This window comes from Pezoporus flaviventris, unplaced genomic scaffold (genome assembly GCF_033815535.1).
Source record: "Pezoporus flaviventris isolate CSIRO_AGI_PZ_B2104156 unplaced genomic scaffold, CSIRO_AGI_Pfla_v1 ptg000045l, whole genome shotgun sequence".
NCBI classification, from domain to species: Eukaryota; Metazoa; Chordata; class Aves; order Psittaciformes; family Psittacidae; genus Pezoporus; species Pezoporus flaviventris.
Window position 1 is genome coordinate 608,467 of NW_026892593.1, and position 15,214 is coordinate 623,680.

The 15,214-nt window shown below is 41.2% G+C and overlaps 2 protein-coding genes across 3 annotated transcripts in view; both read right to left on the reverse strand.

Moving 5' to 3' along the window:
• Positions 1 to 1,058: 1,058 nt before the first annotated feature.
• SLC35E3 (solute carrier family 35 member E3) lies at positions 1,059 to 7,276 on the reverse strand. Of its 2 annotated transcripts, XR_009745869.1 has the most exons (6): positions 6,792 to 7,276; positions 6,589 to 6,699; positions 4,979 to 5,137; positions 4,683 to 4,752; positions 3,940 to 4,022; positions 3,443 to 3,495 (listed from the first exon to the last, which is right to left on the reverse strand). XR_009745869.1 is itself a non-coding variant. In XM_061467140.1 (5 exons), the coding sequence occupies exons 1-5, from the start codon at positions 7,179 to 7,181 to the stop codon at positions 3,309 to 3,311; spliced, it is 930 nt and encodes a 309-aa protein (XP_061323124.1). In that variant the 5' UTR covers positions 7,182 to 7,276; the 3' UTR covers positions 1,059 to 3,308. The 2 variants fall into 2 exon arrangements, 1 of the variants encoding a protein (XP_061323124.1); XM_061467140.1 differs by lacking the exon at positions 4,683 to 4,752 and having other exon boundaries at positions 1,059 to 3,495.
• A 923-nt stretch (positions 7,277 to 8,199) lies between these two features.
• The window catches only part of NUP107 (nucleoporin 107), a 29,807-nt gene continuing 22,792 nt past the window's right edge, over positions 8,200 to 15,214 (reverse strand). Inside the window, exons 20-28 of the mRNA XM_061467144.1 lie at positions 13,736 to 13,774; positions 13,236 to 13,386; positions 12,140 to 12,246; positions 10,708 to 10,810; positions 10,385 to 10,545; positions 10,067 to 10,192; positions 9,686 to 9,799; positions 9,247 to 9,414; positions 8,200 to 8,365 (exon numbers count right to left, since the gene is read on the reverse strand). Coding sequence (XP_061323128.1) covers positions 8,258 to 8,365; positions 9,247 to 9,414; positions 9,686 to 9,799; positions 10,067 to 10,192; positions 10,385 to 10,545; positions 10,708 to 10,810; positions 12,140 to 12,246; positions 13,236 to 13,386; positions 13,736 to 13,774 — 1,077 coding nt within the window. The 3' untranslated portion in view covers positions 8,200 to 8,257. The remainder of the gene's footprint in view (positions 8,366 to 9,246; positions 9,415 to 9,685; positions 9,800 to 10,066; positions 10,193 to 10,384; positions 10,546 to 10,707; positions 10,811 to 12,139; positions 12,247 to 13,235; positions 13,387 to 13,735; positions 13,775 to 15,214) is intronic.

The following is a 15,214-nucleotide window of genomic DNA, read 5'->3' on the forward strand; positions in this document are numbered from 1 at the left end:
GCTGCTTTTAGCCCAGGGCCACCACTGAGTATTCATTTCACAAAATGAGGCAGAGAGAGGACACCTTCCTGCTGAATCACAGCTCTGTCTTGAAGGTATACTTCTGCAAGACAAACCTCCTTTTCATACACATAACAGCAGCAAACCACTCTCCTTCAGCCTCAAGCCTGAGAGAAGCTGCTCACCCATGAACAGGAAAACTTCTCTGGCACTGTGCCCCCCAAAGCCTGCAAGAACTTAGCAAGTCCTACAAAACCAGATGCAGAATCTGCTGAGTTACCAAAGTTAATGCTAACACAGAGCTTTGAACAGAGTATCTCATAAGTGAAGGTATACTTCCTATTCCTTTGGGAAAAGCAAGAAAACCTTGTGTGTGTTGTTCTAAAGTGTTTTCAGGGACAAGGCTAGCATAGATAACTTACCACCCATCATTCATATTTTAATCAGAATCATCTGCTCTCATTTTTAAACACCATGCTGGTATCTATGCCAGCATTTCCACTGGAGGGCAGCTTCTAAAGTAAATCACGGTAATATAAGCAGCAAAGCACTCAATGGCAGAAAAAGACCAAAGTCCATCTTGTTACCACTGCTTAATCATATGTGGACTATGAAGTGAAATGAAAAGCAGAAAGTAAACACGAGGGTTTGGACAGCATGGCACAAACAGGGTGATGACTACATGTTGTTAAAGCTGTCAAGTCTCCTGATTACTCTTCCAGGAAAGCCAAAACTGAGTGAAGTACACATAATTAATTAGCAGTTAAACCTATTAAAATGATGTAGTAAAAACTAGAACGAGCAAGTTTCTGACCAGGTGGGTTATCAGTAATTTTTTTTGAGACTCCAGTTGTACCTCAGGATTTAAAAATTCCCTCATTAGTGCGTATGTTCAGCCCCAAAACATGCAAACTCATTGAAATACAGACAGAATTCCAAGTAGCACCATTTTGTCTTATATACACACATAGACACCCCTCCCCAAGGCATATGCAATTCAAGCAAAACATGGAAAATGACAAGAAAAACTGTTCTCCCCTGCAATAAGCACGTATCAGTCAAATGAGTGAAAAATTTATTCCCACCTAACACATGGTATCCAAAGAAACAATACATACAAAGATCTATTCATCCCACAATTACACATGCCTTCTGGATTTCATATTTGGAACCATATGACAAAGTTCAAGATACTTTATTTGTTAGATACAACAGGTAAATCTCAAAAGAGACTCCTTGAACGTATGAAAAAAAGTCACATCACTTGAGTGACCTCCACAACTTACACACTCCAGCAACAGACTGCATTTATAATGTATAATGATACTGGTAACTTTCTCCTGCAGCTCTGCTCCCCTCTTTAAGGATTCTTTTATATTTTCAGACACAATTGCTTTGTTCATTCTAACACTTTCTACACATTTACGTCACTCTCATCCCAAGTACTGTTGTCACACAGGCTTCTAATTCAGTTGTTTGCTAACTGTAAGTCTTTGTGGTCTATCTACATTTTAGAAGAACTTGTGCACAGCACAAAATAATGCAAATGGCTTTCTCAGTGTATGTACTGAAGGATATGCATCCAGAGATTGGCTTTATGAGCACATCTTTCAGTACTCCATTTAAACTAATGATACAGATTTATAAAAACATGTACAAAATATTAACCTTGAACCAGTACAATGTCCAAGACACAGTTGGTAAAGATGTAAAATTATTCAGGTATTTCTAACTCTGAAATGACAAAGTATTACAGTATAAACTTAGGTTACACAGAGAAAGAACTTTTTCTTAAATCAAGAACTCTGTAACAGAATAAATAATTTATAGGCTTGAGAAGACCTGCATTCTTTCCTACACAAAGACTTGTTACCTTTATTGTAAAAGCTTAGAGGAACTTAATATCATTTCTGTCAGTGGTTGAAAAACTTAAATACCTGCTTTTGTTCATGAAATTCCCCTCTTTAAATCTGCTAGAGGTAGATGAAGATAAAACGAACCTCAAAATGTTAAGATGCTGCAAATAAATTCTAACCCTGCAAATCTAGTGAACGTATGTTCTCACCAGATTTACTGAAAGCTGTTATTTTTTCTGTCTCTTTTTAAATAGAACAGCACTCAACTTCCTCCTTCCCCCTTGTCAAAATCAGTGCTTGATACTGTCATAAAATAATTTTCAAAGCATTCCTGAATTAGAGCAGGAGCAGGTCCCACATCACACTCTTCACTTGCTCTGATACACTGCTTGTGCTCCCGGAACAAGGACAACAGGCCAAGCTGCAGAACTTGGACTTGCAGGTCCAAGTAACTCCTGGGGAAGGTGCAGCAGTGAGCTAGGGTTGAAGAGGGAGAGAGCACTGGCAGCCCTCATGTCCACTGCAGATGGCATGACCATTCTGAAGATTTCTCCAAGAATACATTCAGCATGGGTGTCTGCGAGCAAGAGCTGCAAAATGTTTGATTATTCCCACAAAATCAGGGAGTTCATTAAGCTCACGAGCATTTACAAGACCTCATGTAAAGCCCTGGGTTTGGTACAGAGAAAAGTGAAAAGCAGTGACAGAATTATCTAGAACATGAATGACTTCATTAGTGTCCTGACAGACCAGAGGAAAAAAATTTAAGATGAACTGTTTAGATCCAATTTCCTACTTTTCTGTAGGTTGACCTGTGGCTTCAAGTTTTCCAGTGTCTCTTCTGGTCTCTCTCTACCTGTAATTTTATCTAGCTTCCTCAGCCAAAAATCTATCAATGTGTTGAAGCCAAGCATAGATAAGAAAGCATACAAAGAACAGGAATGAGCTTGGCGGCCTTTTTTAGACCTACTGAACAAAGTCTGTTTCCTCTTCATCACTCACCAGACAAAAAGGAGGAAGCATCGCTACGTACCAGAACATCTGTGTAAAAGCGCCTCCAAGTCTCTTCACAACAGCAATACTGGCACGATCACAAAGACAGGATTCCTTTTCTTTTTTTTCTCCCTCTGTATTATAACTGTAGACGTCATGATCTCATTTGGTATGCAAAAAATATAATTAGCTCAGTACAATTTCCACAGCAATTTGAAGTGTGCCTTTTTCTGTTTTACCATTTTAATTGAATGAAAATGACAGGACGGACTGAGGTGGCAAACCCCAGCATTTTACAGAATTGACTTTGTTTGGGTTTGTTACAGAACAACGATCCTGGTGGTTAAACTAAAACCACAGATGCACACAAACAAGGCATCTTTTCCACACTCTGGAATCAATGCATATTTAAATACTTGTCTTCCTTCACAACATTATTAAGCTCCAGAAGCCCTTGCTTTATGGACGCTGAGCCAATTTACTCTTACTGCTTTCCTGCTCGCTGAGCTTGAAGTGGGTGTAAGCTAAAATGCCCAACAACGTGCACAGAATCCCAAGGCCTTGATTAACAGACAGTGGATCCTTAAACAAGAGGCACCCTCCCAGGAGGGTGATGCAGAACTTGAAATGTCCAAACATGTTATATCTAGACATCTGTTAAGGATAACAGCAAATAGCAGTACTGCTTTTTGCAAAAAGAAACACTTGGGAATGTCAGTAACTACATCCACGACAAGCAATGGTATGTCACCTTGACTTCAACTCATGCCACTTCACTGTGTCTCTGCAACTCTAAGAATTACCCTCCATCTAAGGCCTTCCGACCACTGTACATGACAACTGACATGCCAACACTTCCTCAAGAAGTGTGGGTGAATATTCTTTGTAGGTGTGAAGGTCACGTCAGTAAGTTAACCACCATTATCTATACAGAGAAATTAAATACACTGAAACATGAACATGCTTTTCCAGCTTCACCTTTTAAGATAAAGCAAGCAGGTGACCACTCTTCCCACAGTAAATCAGCCCAAATGAATGATAACATAATTCATCTGGAAACAGGAGAAACAACTAATGGCACAAAGGATACGTGACAGGTGACGTATTCCCAATGATCCAGTAAATGGACAAGTTTACCATAAAGGCTATTACTCCGGACAGCAGTACCATTATCTGTGGATTAACAGACACGGTCAGTAATCTGACACACTTTTGGCCATTTGTAGATACATTCCAGGTTATTTATTTAGTTTCCTTTACTTTCAGATGCAAAGTATCAGGCAAGAAAAACATATGGGGAACAAAAATAGGAACAACTTCAGATCAGTACAGACACTGGTGATGTGTATAAGTAGCTCAGGGTATGATGTCCATAAATATATCCTTATAGAACCACAAGCCTTTTCTCCTTCACTCTCAGCAATTTAGAATCACTTGAAGAATGATTTGGAAAGTCTGGCTACTCATACACACAGAGGTCATAGGCTTTGCCTTTCAGACAAGGTTTTTACCTATGGTCACACTAAAAGCTATTATTAAAAACATCCAGTTTTATCCCTGTGAATACTTGCTATCCCATTCATAAACTGCAGCGCTACAAGAAAGGTCCCATCACTGAGCAGCACAATCAGCAGTGGTATGAATGTGCCATTGGCTCTTTTTCTGGACGGAAGGATAGAGAGAAATCATAGTTGCCGTGGTGAAAATAAACCAGCAATCCTAGAGAACAACCAACCCTGGCATCTTTCCACACAAGAGGAGTTGAGAGTGTCAAAGTGAGCATGCTCATTTCTTTTCTGAGTGGACAGTAAGAGCTGAAACTAGGGCACTTACATAGTTTTAATTTAATACACTAAGGGAAGCTTCTGGATTTTGTCAGATTTTCCTGTTGCTCAGATGCCCTCTAAACAGAAACAAGAATAAGGAGGTAAATTGATTGTCAGACAGACTCCTCTGGGAGGAAGTGGGGCAGACACAACGATGTTTTTATTCTTTCACATGCCCCCCTCATCTCATCATAGTCAATGACTGTAGAAAAATCTGTTTCACAAAGAAACAGATCTGACTGCCAAATTTAGCTACATCAGTGATGACTATTTATATTTAAATAACGTCAATAAAAGTCTTACCACAGCAGAAAGCGTCCAGGGCCCAAATATTCCCCCTTCACCAAAGACTGGCTCAAAGAAGGGTATGATGAACAACAACATAGCTGAGGACATTGGTGCCTGATAGTACAGCAACTGCATAGAGTTTACCTGCAACTCATGCTGCTTAGCTCCTACCCACTGAAACCAAAAGAGAAAGCTGTTATGCACAAGGGAAAAAAAAAAACAAAACCAAATCATCAATTGTAAACTTGAGCAAAAGCAAACTGGCTACTAACACAGAAAGGATCTCATGGGGGCAATACTACACGAACAGGTTATCGCGCATCATCTTCTGCCTTTGACTAACTGGAGGCCCATGTCTTTGTCTCTTGCAAGCACACAAGCCACGCGAGAAAGTGCTGTTCTTAATGAAGAACAAAAAAAGTAGCAGAGCTTGGAAAAAAAGACCAGTTCAAGACAAATTCCAGATCCTGTCTATGATGGAGCTAAGCACCTTTGCCTAAGCAGAGATCTGCTTTTTGCCCCTTTCTTCTCCATGCACAAGCTAACAAAACCAGTAAACGTTTTTCTTTTACCAGCATGTTCCAAATTTACTGGATTTCATTTCAATATTGACTATAATTTGGACTTTCAATGTAACATGCTTTAAGAGCTATTAGGTTATCTGTGAAGATGGATGGTACAGCCAAAAAGATGCATTTTTGTATTGCACTGAAGAATGTTTAATACTCCATAACTCACATTAATTAGTAACATGGATTCCAGCATATAAACCTGCTAAGTTAAAAAAAAACAAAAGCCAGAATAATTTCACTCAGGTACTCTTGCTCCTCTAGCACACACCCCATCACTTAAAGTTATTATGCATCATCTCTCTCCTCCTCCTCCGCCTAAACAGGACAAGAGACCATTATTTATCATCTTGCATGCTACAGGTCAAAGAGCATCACTGTTCTTGGAGCACAGTACACCTGTTACAAAGAAATTAATGTTAAAATTCATGATGAGCATCACATCAACATGACAGGAGACAAAGTCATAGCTTATAATGAGCTGGTCTGTTACAGTGGAAAGGGCTAAGGCAGTCCTCGGACATACCTATTTTACAGCCATAACCAGCCAGAAAGGTTATACTGTGCATGTATATTAATTCACCCTCTACAAATCCACCTTAGACTGTGTATAGTCAAAACTGAGGAAGGATGCTCACAAAATGCAAAGAGTTGAGTGATAAACCGCGGCATAAACAGGAGTGGTAAATGCCCTTTCTAGGGAAAGGCTCAAACACAAGGCACTGGCTTCAGCAAGGAGAAAATCTGTCCTCTCTAGAAAAACAGAGTTTTACTGATAAAGCCATCTTCAGCCCTTGAAAATATACTCATGACCACATTGAAGATGACACCCCAATTTTAGCAGTGAGGACTACCAATTCCTTGAAAAATTTACCTTAAAATGGTACAAATTACTTATGAATAGTATGTGTATATATATATGTATGTATATATAAAGGAGTATGGGGGGTTTTCCATATGGCAACCCACCGTTTAAACGCGACCTAACCCAGAGGGTCAGCACCTCGAAGACCAGCCACCACAACGCTCCCACCTCTGCTTCCCGCCATTACCCACCACTTGATAGAGGGAGGTCACCAGGACGCCCATGGTGGCGAACGCCATCCCGAGGACGTTGAACTTCACGTCGTAGTAGGAGTTGAGGAAGACGCCCAGCGTGATGGGGACCTGTGGAGACGGGGACAGGCGGGGTTAAAGCCATTGCCTGAGGCGACGCGCGAGGGCAGCAGCCATTCCCCTCTCCCCTGCCGCTTCCTCACCAAGGTGAGCTTGATACGGAGAGGAAAGGTCTTGCCGTAAGCCAAGGTCTGTATGACCACGATGACCGGCGTGGTCATGGCCTTGGCCAGCTGGTAGGTACCGATGGTGTTGCTCTGCAGGGAGAGGTTGGTGAAGACGACGAAGCCGCAGAAGCTGAGGGCCAAAGGCAGCACCTGCGAGGGCTGCAGGCTCTTAGGGGAGAAGGCGCCGAGCGCTTGGCACAGGTAAAGGCCGAGCCAGGTGATGGCGAAGTGCACCAGGGTGAGGCTGAGGTTGGGGAAGCCCAGCCGCACGTACAGCCACTTGTTCAGGAACACGATGCAGATGGAGGCGGCCAGGTTCACCAGCAGACCCGCCGCCAGACGGCCCTGCGCCGGCAGCCAACCCATGGCGTCCCCGCTGGGCGCCGGGCAGCAGCAGCGCCTCAGGCAGCCCGCCGGCCGCCCTCCGCCCGGCACCGGGCGCCCGCCTCCGCCGGGACACGTGGGATCGTGCCTTCCGGTGGCGGCACCCGCCCCGGCACGGCACGGCCCCGGGGGCGGAGCTGTGGATCCAGCGGCTCCGCCCGATCGCGGGAGTGACCTGGCGGGGGGCGGCCCGCTGGCAGCAGCCGGAGGCACAGCGAGAGCGCGCACCAGGCCGGAAAGCCACCGGCTTCCCCCCGGCGGTGTTGCTGCCCAGCAGCGGGCAGAAACTCACTCTCTCGCCAAGGGGCAAGCAACGCTGAGCGACCGGAGTGGGAGCTTCTGTAAACACGCGTAAAAGTACAGGTACAGCACAAATCACGTTCTTCGCCAAGTGGCTGAAGGCACAGACTGGGTGCAGGAGCTGCAGCCCTTGTCTGAGTGCGCTGCGGCTGCATCCTCTGCGCTCTGCACTTAAGGGAGAAGCAGCTAAAGGTGTAAACGGGCAGGAGGAGTTTTTTAAGAAAATCACGGTATCTCAAACTTGGGAGTTTCAAGGTGCGATCACCTCTCCTGATGACGATTACAGCAACGTTTTGGCAGCTACACAAGAGTACGTAAGGAACAGTTCTGGCAGCAGCCCTCCGCTTTGGCTCTTTCTTCCAGCCCCCTTTTGTCTGCGTTCCACACGTAACGCTGTGGCAGTCTCACTTGCCTCTCCCCTGCACCCTTGCACATTCTCCTGCAAAGTAGTGTTTCCAGTCCACAGGCAGCTCTTTGGTTATGGCAAAGAGGTTAAGGAGGTTCATACAATCACTGTGTTTATATAATGACATTTAAATTAGTGAACAAACATTCTGTTTGTGAAGCACTTTTATTAGAAAAAAAGAAATTATTATGAAACAAGGTTGTGTAACAAACATCATCTCTGAAATTGATCAGAGTTTTTCAAGTTGAAATCTGAGGATGAATCCATTGCCCCCCCCCCCCCAAGATCAGACCATTTTTTTAATAAACAGAATGTCCATGTTCAGAAGTTTTTGCAAGTATCTCATGATATCTTATGCCTGAATTTCATATCCCAAAGGATCAAGATCTTGGTCCAGAAGCATCAGAGAAGATTCCCTCAGCTTCAGTAGAAGTTTTCGGAGTTCATCTTTTGAAAATACCTAATAAAAAGAAACCATAAGGAAGTTATATTTATTCACAATGAAAAGCATCGATATCAAAGGAAATGATGGCTCATTAAGTTACTATTTTTTTTCTTTCTATTTAAGACAGTGTGAACATCAGACATTTCAGAACAGCATTTAGTAAAGGATTAGCAGCAACACCCCAGACCTGAAGGTAGTCTCAAGATAGCTCTGTCTCATAACTGTTACAGCAATTACTGGTAAACAGCCAAGTTTAATTTCCATGTTATTGCTGGCAGAGATTTTAAGCCCATCCAGGCAAATGCATCACAGTATTTTTCTTAGCTTTGATGTTTCTTCTCAGACTTCCAATCCTTGTTTTGTTTTGTAGGGGCGTGCTGTGGTTTAGTTTTATCTGGGGTTTGTTTTGGTTGGCTTTGGTTTTGGGCTATTTTTGTGATAAGAGTTTTTTTGGGGCTGTTTCTCAAGGTTTTGGAAGGAAAGAAGGTTTGGGGTAAACCAAGTGCTCCAAAGCAAAACCTGCTTATACAATGTTCTGAGACGTAATGGGAACGAAAAAGAAAAGAAAAAAAGTCAGTCATAATTCTGCAGTTCAACTTAGAATCACAGAATTGTTTAGGTTGGAAAAGACCTGTAAGATCACAAAAGTCCATCTGTTAAACTCATAAAAAATTAGTAACTCAGAATTGCTGCTTGTCAAAACAGTGGTGGCATCTTCAGCATTTCAAAGTTAACTCCTTAAGTCAGGATACCAGAAAACCCTTTACTACTGCAGTGAATGGGAAAAGATAAAGAAACTTCTGATGCTAAGGAACATATGGCATCTTCCTCTTCATATAGAAGCTTTTCCCACAGTCAACCCACAGAGCCAAGCTGCCTGCAGCTCCTTAACTCACCGTGTAAAGCTTGTGTCGCTCAGAAGCGACCATGTCAGCCAGCCGGAGGCACTCCTGGTACTGCCCAGTACTGTGTAACACGGTGTGCAGCAAAAAGCACATCATAGGCAGGCACAGCTTTCGCAGCAAAATCATCTGGTGTATTCTTTCAGGGTCGTCCTCGGCATCCTTATCACAGCAAATTATTACATTAGTATTATGAACGTCACCTCTAAAAGGCAACTTGGCAAAACCACATGAGGAATAGCGTTAGAGGCAAGAAAGTGGACTAACCAGCCTAGGCTGCACTGACAGATTGATTTATACAGTAACTGAAGGGGAAGCAATCCATAATGGGTCACAGCAAGGCCAGAATGAGTTAAAGAGCCTAACATCAAGCTAAAGGTGACAAAGGTACAGCTGGGTGCAACCTGTGCTATGATACAAGAATTCATTTTACCTCTCTGACATCAACCATCCATCCTCCGTCCACAAACAGCAATACATTGTACATTTTCTCTTTCACATCAGCTGTAAGAGCATCCAAGAGGCCTTTCCAAATACCATAATCCATCTGGCAAAAAACCAAAAAATAAACTACTGCAGAACAGGATAATTTCCAAGGCTATTTTAACACAGACTCTTCACCCAGCATGCAACAGCCAGCAGAACTCCAAATTGGCATCTTCAGCCAGTGGCTGACACAGAAAAACAGAGTAAGTTATAATAGAGTTCTTAAGCAATCTGAATTAACAGTCTTCTACTCTGTTCTACTAAACTAAGACTGCTTCCTAAGCAAGAACATAAATGTTTATAGCAAACAACTTCAATTTTTACTTACCTCATACTTCTTTTCTTTATGTTCATGGGCCACTTTTTCAGTGAAATTTGCTTGTGGTAACAAAGACGGCTTCTGGGGAGCCGAGTTCATGTGTTTAAACCATTCGTTAAAGGTTTCGTGGGCTTCCTGGATTGCATTGGAAACAGTGTTAGGACATTTTTGGCTCACAGAATTACAAAATGTTATTAAATGCATAGCTATAGGGCATCCAGGAATCAGAAGTTAAATCAAATGGACAAACCTTGAAGTTTCACCACCAAGGCAAAGCCACCATTATCTCTATGTTATAACTTGGAATACAGCGTATCTGAAACTCACCAAATATGCCCGAATACATAAATGTTCCCGTATAGCATTGTCATCTTCAGCTGGAAGTGGAGTATCCATTCCGTGCTCTTCCCATTGGTTATATATTTCTGCTATAGAGTCTTGGGGAATCTTCACGAACACATCTTTTGCAGCTTCATGTTTCTTGGATGCTATGAGAATGTGAACCGTGTATCAACAGCTTTGCAATTTCAGTACTGGCAAACCCATGCTTTTTAATTACTAGATTGGATGTTATATCAAATGGAGTGCCAAGAGCCAATGAGCACAAAACCAGCATTTAGAAAGTCTACAATATTTGTGAAGTTTAGTACCCAAGAACTTCCTCATGATTGCATTGCTTTGCTTAAGCGCTTCTGCCCTCTGTGCAGGATCGAATACGAGCCAGTCAATTACATCAATTTTCAGCCGATCCGCCTATAAAAAACCCAACATACAGATTCAGTCACATTTCAAGCACACACCTGTTGTTAGACATATTAAAGAAATACACAAGATTCTAGGCATGCATCTAGACATGCATCCAATGCATAGGATAGCATTATGGCATACTAACAAAGATTGCTTTATTCACAACTTTTGATTCTAAAGCTTAGGAAACAATCTCTGCAATCTGGAAGAATTCAAAAATCCATTTTTAAGCATTCCCAAGATATTCAGACCAATGGATGAGCATCAACTCTCAAAAAATTTTATGAATTATCATGCATCTTCCTCAAATTTTAATATGAATGCACTGCACAAACACACTTTATGGAGCCTTAGTGCTAAATAGCTAAATTTTAGCCTTAATGCTAAATATTCAGAGGTGCCATCAGCCTGCAAACACAGTTCTCCAATTCTCCTGTTAGATAAACTGTCTGTTTGGCTTAGAGAGTTTAAACATTGTACTGAACAGCAAAAAAAACACCACAACTTTACAAACCATCAGCTGCTTTCTAAACAGTACTTTGAATGCGAGGTATTAACAGTACCTCACTGCCACTGAAGTACTGAGTTGGATCCAACCAACACAGCAGTGATGACAAGGAAACCGTCAATAAAGGCAGTCATAGAAGCACAGAATGGTTTGGTTTGGAAGGGACCTTAAAGATCATCCAGTTCCAGCTCCTCAGCCATGGGCTGGGACACCTTTCACTAGACCAGGTCGCTCCAAGCCCCTGTGTCCAACCTGGCCTTGAACACTGCCAGGGATGGGGCAGCCACAGGTTCTCTGGGCAAGCTGTGCCAGTGCCTCAGCACCCCCAGAGTAAAGAATTTCTTCTTAATGTCTAATGTAAATCTACCCTCTTTCAGTTTAAAGACATTCCTCCTCATCCCATCACTACTTGCTGTTACAAGTCGTCATATCTAGAATGTCACTTAAGCACATAATAAGGTATATCAGAGATCCAAAGCATTAATCCTCATAATTCTCAGAAGCTACAATACCCTACTCTCAGCTACAACTTTGTTACAGTCATTTCAGGGGCTTTTAGCAGCATGCTGTTTGCACACAGACATGCTGCTGAGCAACACACACCACAGCCCAGAAGATCAAGGAGATATAGAAACAGGAGTTATGGATTTGTGCAATCCAACTCCTCACTTGGTCACATGGAAAGTGCATTTCCCTCTCAGGCTTTTTCAAGGCAATTTCCACCAAAATGATAGATACAATCAAAAGACAGATACAGATCATATATAGTAAAAAAGACTCTGTGGTTGGTGGCAAACTGAAACATCTGCCCTATGAAGTACACTCACCTCTGTTGTGCCTGTATCTAACGTATGGTCATGGTGACTGAATTCACCAGCATCCTTCTTGCGGATATTTTCAACGACCGTTTTTGTTATGGTTGCAACATCCAGACCTGGGTTAAGAGAGAAAATTATGTAAGAGCAATCAAGAATTTAAACTTGCCACAAAATGAATTTCAGACTTTATCTTATTCCTTACTGCTAGGAATTCTTATCAATCTGTTCATAAATCATCAGATTAAATGATAAGCTTTAGAGATATGCAATTTATTGCAGACATCTTAGAAGAATGGTATTTGAGGTAACAGAGAACATCTAACATGGGAAAAAGAACAAGACAAATAGATTTTTCAGTCTGTGTGGACAGCAGGATCTAGATGTATTTGCTAAGACCACTGATTCCCACAATTCTGATGGCGAGACTGATTTGACAGGACTGTACCAGGGAAAGCTCAGAACAGTTCTTTTTCAGATGCTTAAGCAGGATGTTTTATTTTTTAGGCCTTAGCCAAGTTACTAAAAGCAAATGGCTCAAAAATAATTGAAGGAAAGTTAGACAATGAAGTCTGCACTAAATCTATTTCTTTGTGAATTGTGAGTGGCACAGAGGCATTGTAAACCAATGGACAGTGTGCTGCTTCACCTTTTAGTCTGACGTACAGGCCTGGCAGGAAGGTACCATTAATGCAACCAACGGCTGAAAAAGAGCACTACAAATAGGACAAAAAATTTAAGATACTTATAACCTTCCTAAATCCACAAACTGGTATGTATTTTCATTATCAGTTTTCTGAAATAATACGATCATGTCCAGCTTCAGAGCATGTATTGGAGAAAGGCAGCTGGGTTTGGACATAATCCAGAAACCAAAGCAAGATTTAGTTTAATTCAGAAAAGGAACTGCAGTTCCATGTTAGTTAAAAACCACAATATACCTAATTTGAAGAAGTGATTAAGCAAATTCATTTAATTTAATTGAAAAAATGAAGAGGCACAGGAAGGAAACAATACCATCTTCATGGCTAGGTCTTGCATTAAAAACTACTAAAAGACAAAATAAGACAGGATATGAAATGATAATTGGAATATCAGCATGTCTCACCTGCATCTTTTGCTAATTCAAGGCAGTGGTGGCGTTGATCACTGTCAGTAACATCTTCAAGAAATAAAGCATACTGAGCAACAGCTAGCTCTGGGGGTAAGTGGCTTACATAAAACGCTATTAAATCTGTGAGCTTCTCAGATATCATCCGCTGCAGAGTAAGAAGCGAACATTTAGAAATATATACTATATTCCTCTGTGTAAGCCCAGAAGTGCTCTTCACTTGTGTGAAAACATAAATGTGGGACAAATTTCTGGTTAGTTTGTTCTGCTATAGGTAGCTTCCACATCTGAGCTTCGAAGCAAAGATCAATAAATAGTCTCTTATTTAAGCACTACTGACAGAAACTGCGTATTAGGCAAGCTTCCATTTATCTCCTGGAGAAGAGAGCACTATCTGCGTCATAGCTCTCTCCATCCTGTAACCTTAAGTCTCCTTTTCCTCCTCCTTTACTGCTAAATTACATTAGAGAAAGCAAAGTAGATTTCTGAAAGCTTACCTGAATGTAGGTCTTCAGGACTTCAACAGAAACTTCCTCCTTATTGCAAAGAAATACAAATTCAATTTTAAATCAGATAATGTGTGTGTGTGTGTGTGTGTGTGTGTGTGTGTGTATGTATAAGATACTCTGCAGTACTATTACACAGACACAAAGTTACTTGCTAAACCCTGCTTCAGTAATCTACTAGAGGCTCAGATGGAAGAACTGCTTCTCTCAGACAGTGATTAAAAAGAATATGTCTTCTGATTCAAAGATACAGTGTTCCAAATACTTTCTTTTTCAGCAACTGGATCATACAGTTTTTGGTCTAACTGGAAAGTTACTTTTAAAACTGTTTTTAAAATCTTCCCATTTTACGATATTTTCATTTTTTTATTAATGACTAAAATGTCAGGTGAACAGAAACCTACTGCAGTGTCATTCACACATGCTGCATTACAGAAAATCCTAATGTTCTGACGTACAGGGTATAAATGTCACCTGGCTCATTTGTAATAACCCAAAGTATAGTCTGAGCACCTGAGACTGCATTAGCTGAACAAGTGTTTGTTACTGTGAACAACTGTCATTTTAGTTTTATATTTGCAAATGACGGATCTTCATCTAAGCATATGCCTGTACGAATTGTACATGAACATCAAATAAGGAACATCAGAAAAGCTTGCACAACTGCCTCTTCCCTCTGAGGTCCTGAGGGTTGGTGGAGTAATCTTCCAGTAAATTCACCCACTCCAAAATGGTAGAAGCAGTAATCAGCAGTTACTCACAATCTAACAATGCAATTTACATAGCAAATTGCACCTTTTCTGTCCCCTCTGTTAAACCTGCACAAGCGACTAGTTTTACCATATTTTAGCTTAAAAGACCTACTCTATCAAATTTTGAGTCTGGCTTAAAAACATATACATACATATATACACACACACACACACACACACACACACACACACAAGGCCTTCCTAATTACCTAAATGTTAACTGACTTCAAAATAAATTTCCATGGGGAATGAAGCAACAGTAAGAGGCATGAAAAATACTAACTCAGAGCTGTACTTAAATCACCTCTTTTGCTGCAATAGGTTACACTCAAAATTTTTGATACATAAGTACTTTTGAATTTTAAAATAGTAGAAAAGGTGAGCTTCTAATTACTTTGTATTGCATCAGAAAAGAGTAATTACAGCTACGTGATCCATCTGCATATTTAGCATAAATAAACTAAGTAGCTAGTAGGCTATCCCGAGTATATATTTTAAGAAAATACGAGAGTTTCAGTTAGTACCAATTACCTCAATCAAAAACATTCATGAGCTTACAGTACCATATACAGTCCTTGGAGTTGTACCTAATATTGGGTTCCCTTCAAAGCATCTTGGCTGCTACGAATAAGCCTAATGCTGAAGTTTGACTCAGGTCCTTCTCAGTAAAGGGCTTAGGAGCAGAATCCATTTTTTAATCCAATTTTTAAGCTGAACT

Coding starts and splice junctions, on each gene's coding strand:
- SLC35E3 (XM_061467140.1), bottom strand. CDS start 7,181: ATGGGTTGGCTGCCGGCGCAGGGCCGTCTGGCGGCGGGTCTGCTGGTG. Junction 5,138..6,588: donor TGACCTCCCTCTATCAAGTG/GTGGGTAATGGC, acceptor TTTTGGTTTCAG/TGGGTAGGAGCTAAGCAGCA. Junction 4,023..4,978: donor CCTGGACGCTTTCTGCTGTG/GTAAGACTTTTA, acceptor GTTAATCCACAG/ATAATGGTACTGCTGTCCGG.